The sequence below is a fragment of the Vigna unguiculata genome, chromosome 6 (assembly GCF_037176805.1).
Source record: "Vigna unguiculata cultivar grain cowpea cultivar isolate G323 ecotype 2 chromosome 6, ASM3717680v1, whole genome shotgun sequence".
Classification (NCBI taxonomy): Eukaryota; Viridiplantae; Streptophyta; class Magnoliopsida; order Fabales; family Fabaceae; genus Vigna; species Vigna unguiculata.
The window spans coordinates 26,309,131-26,321,780 of NC_140797.1; the positions used below are offsets into that span (position 1 = coordinate 26,309,131).

Consider the following 12,650-nt stretch of genomic DNA (forward strand, 5'->3'; position numbering starts at 1 on the left):
ATATATTAGTTATTAGGAGTACCGAAGAGAAGAGTTGGAGGTACAGGAGAAGGCCCCCAAAATAACACCTATAGTACTATTAAGAACCAAACTGAACATTAACCTTCTATATTTAGCTACATACCAACACAAAGGTAAGTTGATATGTTTGCCTTCACATTACGATAAAAAGTTACAAAGCGTCACAAAAAGTTCAAAAATAAATAAACCAAGACTCGGTATTCTAGATTCCCAGAAAAACAGTGTCAGCTACAACAGTAACCTGTTATACATCTCTAAGCATACTACTTTCATTAGTACATGCCCCAGAGATATCTAAGGCATAAAATATTAAATGTGAACTTTAAAAAGCATTAAAAGGTTCTCTTCCCTTCTTTCATCATTCTATCTCTGACTCAAGGACAAAAAGCATCATGCTAGGTGCCTCACAAACACTTCACTGCAGTTCAAGTAATCATACTATTACTATATAATATCAATAATCAATGAAGAGAAGCTTTTTCTCAATAACTCAATCCATCACTATGCTGATCTTTCTAAAAGTATTCATCAACTACCGTAGTGTCAGCAAATTACAATACCAAACATATGATAAGAAAAGAAAGGGTTTTACTGCTGCCAACCATACTGTTGGTTGCGGTTACCACCCATCATGTTTGAACCACGTCCTGCTGCGGATCCACCATAAGGAGCACCTTGAGGATAATTTGGAGCTCCAACACCATAGCCACTACCACCGCCACCACGAGGACCACCATTGGGCCCACCAGGCATACCACTTGAACCATACGATGCACCCCGTCCTTGCGGAGGATATGGCCCACTTCCATAACTGCCACCTCCTCCTCCTTGACCTCCACGGTTCGGGTGATTGTATCCCCCACCAGGGTTTCCACCGGGAGGATATCGTCCGGGCCCACCAGAGGGTCCTCGAGGCTTCCCATAATGATGGCTAGGCCCGGTTGTAACTCCTGATTGAGACCCATGAATAGCGTGGTTAGGACCTTGCCGCATTTGAGGGTGCTGCTGTCCAGCCTGCTGAATAGGGGGCAGGCGTGAATGCTGTTGAGGATGCTGCATTTTAAGACGCTTGGCATTTTCTTCGTTTTGTCGTTGCTGCTGCCGCTTTTTCTTGGTCTGGAACTCATGAGATGACTCGTATTTGGGTAAACTAAGGCAAACACAGAAGTAATAGTGAGTTGAAAAAAGAAAAGAAACTGTAAATGATTGTTGATAGAAGCAACACACGTAAATGGGGAAACACACATGATATAATGTCAGGAACCAATCTTAAAAAGCAATAACAAACGAAAATAAGTATCAGTGAAGATAATATATTCTTTGATTTCTGAAAATATGACAGTAAATGCAAAAGGGAGAATATCCCCAGTGCCCACAGAGCTCACTCCTACACAGAAAAAGAGAATTCTCTCCCTAACTGAAAATGACTCTTCCCAAAAAGATTGGTCTCTATCATGGGAGGCCATACCTCTTAGGATCACATGGTAATGGATCAGTCCAGAAATATTCACCATCGAGCGCATCCTTCGCAGTTATTCTCTGTCAATAAATCAAATTGGCAAAAAAAAAATTAGGATGCAGATCAAGAACAGCCATCGAAAAGGACAGTGTATCATGTTTTAGAATACTTCTCCCTATTCTTTGATAAAAGTAAAAATCAAATAACCAATTCATCAAGACTAACAAAATAGTTAAATTAGTTAATTTTAATTAATAACATCCCAGATTAAATTCTATTCCAGAAATACCTATATATGTATACGGTTTAAGTAGTTTAGTTATGAAATTACTTGTAAATTAAGAAACAAATTTTTCTACCAATGAGGTACTGAGACCCTAATGAATTTATCCACTTGCATGGACAATTCATGTCGTTGACAGACATGAATATATTTTTCTCAGTTTAATCTCACCAAAACTGCCATTTTTTATTATTGTTTCTTTCTTTTCATCGATTTTATCACATAACATCAGCCACTCAACCAAAACCAGATGATACCATTTCTGTCATTATCCCAGAAGGCAATACGTCACTATTTTAGATAACTTTAATAATAGAGGATAAAAACATTTAATTAAATAATATCAAATTAAAAGAGTCAGGGCAGTGTGAGAAAACAGGAATAGCAGGTATTTGAAAGTTGAAACAGATAAAATGAAATAACTGAACATTTATGCAGCAATTAAAAATATACCTGAGCAGGATCAAGTGTCAGCATCTTCTCCAACAATTCCAGAGCATGACGATCAAAACTATAATTCAGTCAGTGAGAAAAGCTATTAAGATCAACAGGCACACATAAAATAAAATAAAATAATATGCAACATATAATTATTTTTTTCGTTTTTTCGGGTGGGGAGGAGATAAAAACCATGCAAAATTACTTATTCTCATACTGACACTTACTGTCTGAAAACTTCCCGGAGACGTCTTTTCATGGGTCTTGTTGGCTTAAACTGATTATACCAAGGAGTCTTGGAAACACCAGGCCAGTTCACTTCATCTGGTGCTCCACACAGCTCGAAAATCTTATTTAATTGTTCCGGCTACAATAGTTGTGAAGAAAACATGCATTACCTTTCAGCTGTATTATAAACAAGTACCAAGGGTACATACATTGAAGGGCACACGTTGTATAAGAAAGAAATGGAATGAAAATAAAACATAGGTCAGATCTAGAAATAAACCAGACAGCATCATTACCATTCCATCCAACCCTGCTGATAAACAACACGATAATGCAAACATTTGCAGATAAAAATCAATATTCATATTGGCACCAAATATTTGAAGTAATATGAAATAATCCAGGCATAAACACATGGCTGTATAGTGAGTAATGATCATGTAATGGATTAAAGTATGCCAAGCAGCCACTAAACAATTTCTTAAGAACCACTAAATACTTTACCCTAATTTCACACTAGAATTATATATTATCACTAACCTCATCTTTTCCAGGAAATATAGGCTTCCCATGAAGAAGCTCTGCGAAGATGCACCCCACAGACCACATGTCTACAGCTGGCCCATACCTTGTTGTCCCAAGCAGCAGCTCAGGGGGTCTAAATATAAAATGAAATAAATCAATGTGTACGCATGCAACCCTCGCAAATAAGCTTAGTCGGGTCAAAATTAAAAACTTCACAAGAGCACGAATTACCTGTACCATAATGTGATGACACGATTAGTAAGATTTGCATTGTGCTCATTAGAAAATGACCGTGCCAATCCAAAATCAGCAAGTTTCAGATTACCTTCATTATCTATGAGAAGATTTGAACCTGCAATAAAACATAATACGTTAAATAGGAGTAATAGATTTGATAAGATCTATAATCAAAACCTGTATACGTATCATTGAAAGAAGGAGGCACAAAGACACCTTTGATATCACGGTGAAGTACTTGATTTACGTGACAGTAATGCAGCCCGGTCAGAAGCTGTCGCATGTAGCACTGGCGAAGGAACAAAAAAACTCAAGCATCATTAAAATACTAATACTAATACTAATACTAGTACTATACAAATCAACACTTAACATTAACAATACCTTAATTTGGGGAACTGTGAATCTCATCCCTGGTCGGTCAGCCAGACCAGTCAAATCATGGTCCATGTATTCAAAGACCATATAGATGCCACCTTTATATTTGTTACCGTCTACACAATTAAAAAAACAAAAACAAAGATGAAGTAGGAGCTGTGGATAAAAAAAAAACAGAATTCAAAGGCAGGTGAAGACATTCGCAGTCAAAACAGTAAAGCAAATCACATGCTTTTGAAATATGGGTGTAAATATTACACATTTACTGTACAATAAATATAGATTGAATGGATAATAGTTATAGATTTGTTTCAAAGAAATCCCTAAATTTAAGGGATTTGGATTACAAGTTTATTTGGTAGATTTGCTCCAGATTTAAAGTCTGTGTCTGGTGATTTATTTCTTTTATTTCCGTAGATTTATTTCCTTTGAATTAGGATTAAGTTTTTGTTATTAAACTCATGTTAGGCATCACTATGTACTTTTGATTAGGATTTTGTTTTTAACTTAAATACCAACATATTGTTTCTTTTTGAGATCAAGAAAAGTAGTTCCATGCTTACTGCCTACAATTTTTTACACATGGTATCAGAGTTCTAGGTTTTTTTGGAGTCTTGATCTCTTGTTTTTACCACTTTAAGGCCTTCATTGCCATTTTATCTTCAAGAGGGTGTAGCCTTAATTGCTTCAGTATCACTTGTTTTTATTTGTAAAATCACCCATTAGACAGCCAGTTGCTGATTTTCATCTACATGATGTCTGATCCAAAATTAATAGAGGGAGGATTCAACCCTGAATTGTACTCTCTTAGGTAATGTTTCTCGTATGAGTGTCTCATATAGTGCTAACTCTTGAATTGTGGAATTGAGAGCTCGGGATCATATGACATACTTGCCTCACTCTGTCATTCTTATATCCCATCTCCAGAATAGGAAAATTATTGTTGTCAATGGCTCTTTAGCTAGTGTTGCAGGAGATGGAGATATATTTATCTTCCAAACTTATTCGTAAAATGTTCTCTATGTCTCAACTTTTGACAAGTCTTATCTCCCTCAAAAGACAAACATATAACCTAATTTTCGGGAAGAATTAGAAACTGAAATTGATAATATCATTGATTCTACTGAACTGCAACCAGAAAATACTGGAACAGTTAGAGATTTGGCCCTAGAGTTAGTACCTATAGTTTTCAAAGATTCAGCCATGCCTACACTAGAAGGAACAGCATTCCAGACATGGCAAGTCCATGAATCCAATCCAAGTTGTGAACCTAAAGCCACAGACAGTTGAACCTGCTGAAACTGAGAACACTCAACTCTCCAAATGACCATGGAAAATTGTTGACAAACCCAAAGAAAAGAATATCGTTGATTACAAATGGATATTCACAATAAATTGAAAGGCTAATGGGTCTATCGAAAGGTACAAAGCAAGACTAGTTGCCAAGGGATACACTCAAGCTTAAGGAGTAGGTCACCTAACTTTTGCACCAGTTGCTAAGATGAATATTGTAAGGATTCTTTTGTCCTTAGCTGACCACTTTGATTGGAAAGTTATATAATATGATGTTAAAAATGTTTCTCTCCATGGATACCTAGAAGGATAAATCTGCATGAATATTCCACCTAGCTTTGAAGGAGACAGGAAAAATGAAGTGTGCACTGCACAAGGCTTTTATGAGCTGAAACAGTCCCAAGAGCTTGGATTTAAAGACTCACAAAAGCTATGAAGGGATTTGGCTACAAACAAAGTCAAGGAGATCAGACTTTATTTACTAAACATTCAGGGAAAGAGGGGGTAACAGTACTTCTAGTTTATGTTGATGATATTATAGTGACCAGCAATGATGAAAAAGAGATGAAAGAATTGTAACAGACTGGTCCAGAAATTTGAACTAAAAGAGCTAGGAAGATCAAAGTATTATTTAGAGATTGAAGTAGCCTACTCTAACCAGGGAATTTTCCTATCTCAGCAAAAATATATAACCAATTTGCTTGTAGAAACAAGGAAGTTGGTGCAGACTAATGTCAACTCCAATGGAACCCAATCACAAGTTATGTAAGGCTGAAAACGAATCAGCAACAGACCAAAAGATGTATCAGAGACTGGTTGGAAAATTAATACATTTGGCTCACACACGGCCAGACATTGCTTATTCAGTTAGAGTCATCAGGTAGTTTATGCATGAAATAAAGAATCCAATCTTCAAGCAGCTTATAGAATTCTACATTACTTGAAGGGCAGCCATCGAAAAGGAGTATTATTCAAAAGAAGATAAACTCTTGAAGCCTACGCTGATGCAAGTTATGCAGGTTCTCTTGTTGATAGAAGATAACAATTGGATATTGTACTTTCCTAGGTGGGAACTTAGTGACATGGAAAAGCAAAAATTTGGAGGGATCTTAGATAACTTGAAGATTAATTTGGAGGGATCCAAGAAGCTTTACTATGATGATAAGTCAGCAATAAACATTGCACATAATCCCATTCAACATGACAGAACAAAACATATAGAAATAGATAGACACTTCATTCAGGAAAAATTAGAAAAAGGTTTAGTTAGCATGTCATATATTTCATCTGTTAAGAAGTGGAGTTTCAATCAATCACAAAATCGGCTTAAGGTAAGGTTTATACTAAATTATATTCTGTAAATTGGCCTTATATCTCTAGTCAATGTGGAACTTCCAACACACACTCCTCACAACGAGACATATACATCTCGAGTGTGAGACAAGACATTAATGGGTGGTGCGACAACGACCGGATAGTAGGTGGAACAATAGACCCAGCAAACAATAAATTTTGTTAGGATAAGCTCTAATCCATGCCTCTAATACCATGTTAAGAAGTGAACTTTAAGCAACTCAACCCTACAAAATTGGCTTAAAAGGTGAGGTTTGCACCTACTTATATATTATAAATTAGCTTTATCTTTAGTCGATGTGGGACTTCCAACACCATCCAAGCAACAGGTAGCTGATGTGATGACAAAAAGACTCCACACCTTAGACTTCCATAATCTCATAACTAAGATGGGAAAGGAGGGCATTTATTCCTCATTGTGAGAGCATGTGCTGAAATATGGGTGTAAATATTGCACTTTTAGCATACAATAAATATAGATTGATTGGATAATAAATGCAGATTTGTTTGTAGGAAATCCCTAAAATTAAGGGATTGGGATTTATTTGATAGGTTTGCTCCAAATTTAGAGTCTTTATGCCTAGAGACTTATTTTCTCTACTTCAGGATATTTATTTCCATTTATTAGCATTTCGATTTTTCTATAAATACCAACGTGTTGCTTCTTTTTGAGATCAAGAAAGTAATTCCACAATTATTGCTTACTGCCTACACATTTTTTTCACACATAATACTGTCTAAATGACATAAGCAATTCAACTATAATGATGAAAATGAATAACTTGCCTGGCCTCCCTTGTTCGTCTTTCTCGGGACCTGTTAAATAACCCAAATTTTAGAAATCAAATTGAAGCCTACATTATTTTGATAACAGTACATTTAGATCATTGAAAAAATGTACCCGGAGACGTCACAATTTCTTTCAACTTGATTACATTTTCATGGTGTAGCTTCTTTAGAATTTTGATTTCACGAATAGCTGTTATAGGAAACTGCAAAAGTACGATACAGAAGTGGAGCTTGTTACAAACAGAGCAACTGATAGCTATTGCAACTTCAGATTTGACTCCACTGATTTGCGTAATCAAATGTTTGGAAATGCAGGAATACCATGGGTATCACAGGTGAAGTATCAAACCAAGAGCAGTATGTAATTAACTTATAAGAAATGCTTCCACAGATTTAATTTAATATATAATGAAACATCGGCAACGTGGTCAAAGATATACCCCTTCTCTCTCATTGTCCATTCGTATCTTTTTCAGAGCAACAATTTCGCCAGTTTTGATCTCTCTAGCCATGTAAACTTGACTGCAAGCAAAAACATTTAAAACTCTTATTTCCCTTCAGGAAATATCAGCAATGACGAAGAAACAATCCAAAGGTAAAAGTTCAAAACCATTTTCATGGAAGCCCAATGTTATGTAGAAGAAGAAACAAGGATCCAAACCAAAGAAGTGTGAATAAGATAAAAAGAAAAAGAAGTATCTAAATTCTAAGTCATTATTGTCCTTTTAACTTCTAAATTTGATTCAATTTGGTCCTTTAACTCACTAGCCTTTTAAACCTGCTGCAAAGTGTATTTTATCCTAAGTGAATTTTAAATATAAACAATAAAAAATAAATTGACTGTTTTTTAAAAATAATAGTGCACCCAACTGAATTTCAACAAAAAAGATTGTGAAAGGATAATGAGGATGGAAGCACATGACTCGCAAGATTGTGAAAGGATAATGAGAGCCTGATTAACGAAGTGTGTAAGATGTTAAACTTTTCAATGTTTTTTGATAACTATAGTAGTTTCTAGTGCCTTCCACTTAACTATAGTAGTCATTAATTGTATCACATTTCAAGGAGTTCCAACCATTGGCCAGAATCTCATATCTTGCTGCTGCTTTTCCAGAAGCCAAAAGGCAGAAGTTTAGACCTTGTTCCGATCAACTTCTCCCTAAACACTTCTAACAGAGAAATTAATGCAAAATGAATTACATTTCTCCCAGAAATGAAAATCAACGTATGCAAGTTCGCTTTGCACAGAATTAGATGGAAAAGGTTCTATAAAAGTAAAAGCAAAAAAATTAACTTTAACTTATCTGAGACACAATTAAGTTTGCCTTATAATCTTCATGTCCCATAAGTACTAAGAGAAAAATTTATCCAAACAGGGCCTAATCTCCCTCCCTCGTATAAACTTCTATCTCAGACTAAAACCTTAATCAGCATACACGAAATAGTTTTCAGTTCAATCCCCCAGATAAAAGAAAAGAAAAAATAGACAATGATAACATGATCAAACTTATGTTATGTCCAAAACCTGGAACCACATCACACCTCTACAAACAAATTAAAAATAATTAAACTTCGAAAATAAAAATGGAAAAGCAAGAAGTGTCCATGGTGAGAAATGACAGAACACCAACCCATATGTGCCCTCGCCAATTTGCTCCAACTTCTCGAAGCAATCGACGCTTCTAGACCCCCACGACGGTGACTCGTTCACGTTGAGTTGCCCAGGGGCTGCCATAGCCATTGCACCTCCTCGCAAACCCTAGTGGGTCTTGCTTTACGCCCCAAAAAGAAAACTAAAAAAAAAAATTAGGAGGTGTGAGAACCGAAAGGGGTTATTGTTATTGCCTGGCTTTTCGAGCGAGGGATGGGTGGTGGAATTTTCCCGGAGAATGTCCGAGAAACGGTGGTGGGAAAATCGGAATTGGAGTGGAAATTCGAAGTGTGCCGACAAAAGCTTCGAATGAAGTTTGTTTGTACGTTTGTTTCACCAAATGATAATTATGAACTACGTGATAATATAAATGTATAAGGGTTGCAACATTATTCAATTAATATTATTCCTTTCTGTTGTTGTTGAAAAATCAATATTATCTAAACTAGGAAAAATTACTTTAGGGAAATCAGGGTTGTGAGGGATTAAATCAATTGCCGTAGGTGTAGTATCTCCTTTTGGTAATAATATCTTTAGATATTTGAGTGAGTCTTCTAATTTCAGAAATCAAGTTGATTTTGAAGAACGAAGAAAAATTCAATCCACTTTTACAATATTTTTTAACATGCTTGAGTGGTTAAGAATTTTTATAAGAAAATGTAAGAATAAGATATAGTAAAGTACTGAATATAATAGTGTTTTTGATATTTGTCTTTGATGAATAAGATAAAATATTGATAAGTTTGTTAAAAGATTATGATGTTATGTATAATAAAATATCAAAAGGCTTTAATTGATAATTAATTAATATTTCAATAACTTTGTAATGGAAATGTTCATAAACTTCCAAACTCAAAATGTGTATATTTTGCTAAGTATGTGAACCGTCCTTTTTTGCACAAGTTTTCTTTATATGTTGATTAATTATCAATCAACTTGTTTTTGTCAGGTTAAATTTTTATAATATTTTTTTAGGTAAATTTTTTATTTGACTACTTTATTAAAGTCAAGTTTGTAAATTAATTTATATTTATCTTAATTAATATTTTGGTTCCCTACTTTGTTGGTTTGATTCATTTTGGTCTCTTAATTATTTATTAGTTTAATTTGATCTTCTAATCCTTTAAAAAAGTTCAATTTGGTCACTTTTGTTGAGTTGACATTAACACCGTCTTTGTACATGTCACGTGTCATTTTGTGGAATTTTCAATTTTTTTAATTTTTTAATTTTTTTAGTTTTTTTATTATTTAAAAAAAATTGTCACGTGTCACGTCATAGTTGTGTCACGTGTCAACTTGATATTTTTTTTAATTTTAATTTTTTTAATTTAAAAAGAAAAGTACCGCATGACAAGTCACGATTGTGCTACGTGTCAATACTAACATTGGTTGTTTTCAATTTAGTCCCTCTATTTACAATTTTGATTCAATTTAGTTCCTCAATTTTTTAAAATGATTCAATTTTGTCTCTCTAATTTAAACCAAATTAGTAATTAAGCTTAATTATAACTTATATATACATGTTAAAATAATTTTTATTATATTTATAGATCAAATTACACCATCTAACTATTCAAATTATTTTGTTGACATGTGTACAAAATTTCAAGTATGAAAAATTACAAAGTGAAAAATGTAAGAAATGAAATAACATAAGTATTTAGTGAGTGATTTGATGTATAAGTGGTAAAAAATTATTTTAACATGAATATATAAATTGTAATTAAGCTTAATTATTAATTTGGTCTCAAATTAAAGAAGACAAATTGAATCATTTTAACAAATTGGGGACTAAATTGAATCAAAATTTCAAATAGAAGGAACTAAATTGAATCAAAATTTCAAATAGAGAGACTAAATTGAAAATACTCAATGTTAGCTTGACACGTGGCACAATTGTGACCTGTCATGTGGCAGTATTTTTTTTTTTAAATAAAAAAATCTCAAATTGGCATGTGTCACAACCATAAAGTGACACGTGACACTTTATTTTATTTTTTTAAAATAAAAAAAAAATTTAAAAAATTTAAAGAAAAATTAAAATTCCACCAAATGACCGGAGACGGTGTTAATGTAACTTAATGGCAGGGACGAAAATGAACAGTCTTAAAGAATTAGAGGACCAAATTGAACCAAAAAATAATAAAGGGACCAAAATGAATCAAACTAACAAATTAGTGGACCAAAATGTTAATTAAGCCTTTATATTTAATGTTTACAAATTTATAACTAATTATTTATTAAAGGTAGTTTTAGATGTACATCATTTTTAGTCGTTAAACTATAAAAGGGATTAGGCTTCATTTTATGTGACATATTGTCCTACGATATAATATATTAAAATATTTTATTATTTTGTACAAAATGTTTTAATCTCTTATATTCAAAACATATAATTTTTTTTCACAATTCTTTAGAGATTTTGCATGCTCAGGATTTTTGCATGCTTTTGATTGTTTTATGTGATTAATTTTTCTCTTTTTATTGCCTAAAGAAATTATATAGAAATGTTTTTATCAATATTGGTGTTCATAATCGAGAAAATGATCTCTTGATCGATTTCTAGTAGTCTAAAACAAGAATTACGATGAAATGGAAACCTCATCCATCAATATGCTTATATCTCATCCACAATCCATTTATTCAACTTGAATTCCAAAATTCTCCTTGAGCACCACCTCAATCAATCTTTCCTCGACCACCTCCATCATAAAAAAATCACTGATACACTCTTAACCAACTTTATTAATGATAAGTAGGAACATTATTCTCATTATAGCTAACAATTTGTCCATTATTGCATTGGATACCACCTCCTTATGGCATATCAACATGAAGTCTAATAATAAAGTGAAGATCAAGGGTGGTGGCTGAAATCAAAGAAACTAGGATTCTCTAAATTTTGTGATATAGAGCACAACCTAAGTTAATTCTCATATCACACGTATTAAACGGTATTCTACCTTTAGGATTTTATTGCTACAAATAAATTTAGAAGTTTAGGGATTTAAAAACACAAAACATATATTGGAAAAAATAAGATTCGAGATCAAAAGCTAAATCCCAAAAAAGTAAAATAGATCAATTCATATATTCAAACAACTAACAACTCAAAAATCATGGTTCTCTAAAGATTAAATCCAAGTTTAAACAATTAATCGATTCAATGTATCAACTAAGCTAGTTTGTACGAATCAAATCTCAATATCATTCAATTTAATTTGCACTTAGTTATCAAATCAAGATTCAAACAATTTCTTAATTTGGATTCAAGCATAAAAATGCAGCATAAGAATGAAGATGAAATATGAAAGAGACAAAAATGAAAATAGCGAGAAAAGGAGAAAAACTAAAACAATGATAAACATGACAAATGATTTCTTCCCCAATTTTAAGCACAATTAGATCTTATTTAGGCTCTAAAAACTCAAGTAGTAATGGTCTTAATCATGGGCTCAAATCAAGTTTAAAAGTTCAATTACAAAAGATAAGCTAATACAAGGAAAAAGTTAATCCACATGGTTTCTTTACAAAATTTCACCAAATATGCCTCAACTTTTAAAACTCACAAAATAGCAAATGAGTCCAAATCTAGCAAATTGTTTACCCATTTTGAAGCCCCGAAAAATTAGATCAAGTGCTACTATAATGCACAAAAAATAATATCTACAAAAAAGTTGTAGTTAAAATAGTAAGCAAAGGTCAAATGAGCTAACAATGTAAAATTAAAGCAATTATGTAAAGTGAACCCAATTTATTACTAATAAAAGAAAATGAACTAAAAATGAAAATGAATCAATTGGAAAATGAAATAATTGTATAGTAAAGGCATAAATGTATACAAAATATATGTTATCATGGCTTCCCTAGTCCCTTTAATGTTGAATTATTACAAATGGTAGGACTTGTTTGGTCCTTCAACATATGTTAAATCATGTTGGTGATGTAATATAATCTAAAGAGAGGTCAATACAATTTTGGACTTTTGTTATAAT

At 33.1% G+C, this 12,650-nt stretch overlaps 1 protein-coding gene across 1 annotated transcript; it reads right to left on the reverse strand.

Annotated features, from left to right (window-relative positions):
* Positions 1–440: 440 nt before the first annotated feature.
* Positions 441–9,007, reverse strand: LOC114188145 (cyclin-dependent kinase C-2-like). Its single transcript, XM_028076690.2, has 12 exons — positions 8,636–9,007; positions 7,445–7,526; positions 7,117–7,207; positions 7,002–7,031; positions 3,576–3,685; positions 3,408–3,480; positions 3,186–3,306; positions 2,970–3,087; positions 2,429–2,568; positions 2,217–2,274; positions 1,490–1,560; positions 441–1,171 (listed from the first exon to the last, which is right to left on the reverse strand). The coding sequence occupies exons 1-12, from the start codon at positions 8,743–8,745 to the stop codon at positions 610–612; spliced, it is 1,566 nt and encodes a 521-aa protein (XP_027932491.1). The 5' UTR covers positions 8,746–9,007; the 3' UTR covers positions 441–609.
* Positions 9,008–12,650: the final 3,643 nt, after the last annotated feature.

What these genes read in the sequence shown, in the direction of transcription:
- LOC114188145 (XM_028076690.2), bottom strand. Translation starts at nt 8,745, where the DNA reads ATGGCTATGGCAGCCCCTGGGCAACTCAACGTGAACGAGTCACCGTCG. An exon ending in AGACGAACAAGGGAGGCCAG is followed by an intron (nt 3,686 to 7,001) that starts GCAAGTTATTCA and finishes TTAATTGTGTAG; the next exon opens with ACGGTAACAAATATAAAGGT. An exon ending in TCACAGTTCCCCAAATTAAG is followed by an intron (nt 3,481 to 3,575) that starts GTATTGTTAATG and finishes TTCCTTCGCCAG; the next exon opens with TGCTACATGCGACAGCTTCT.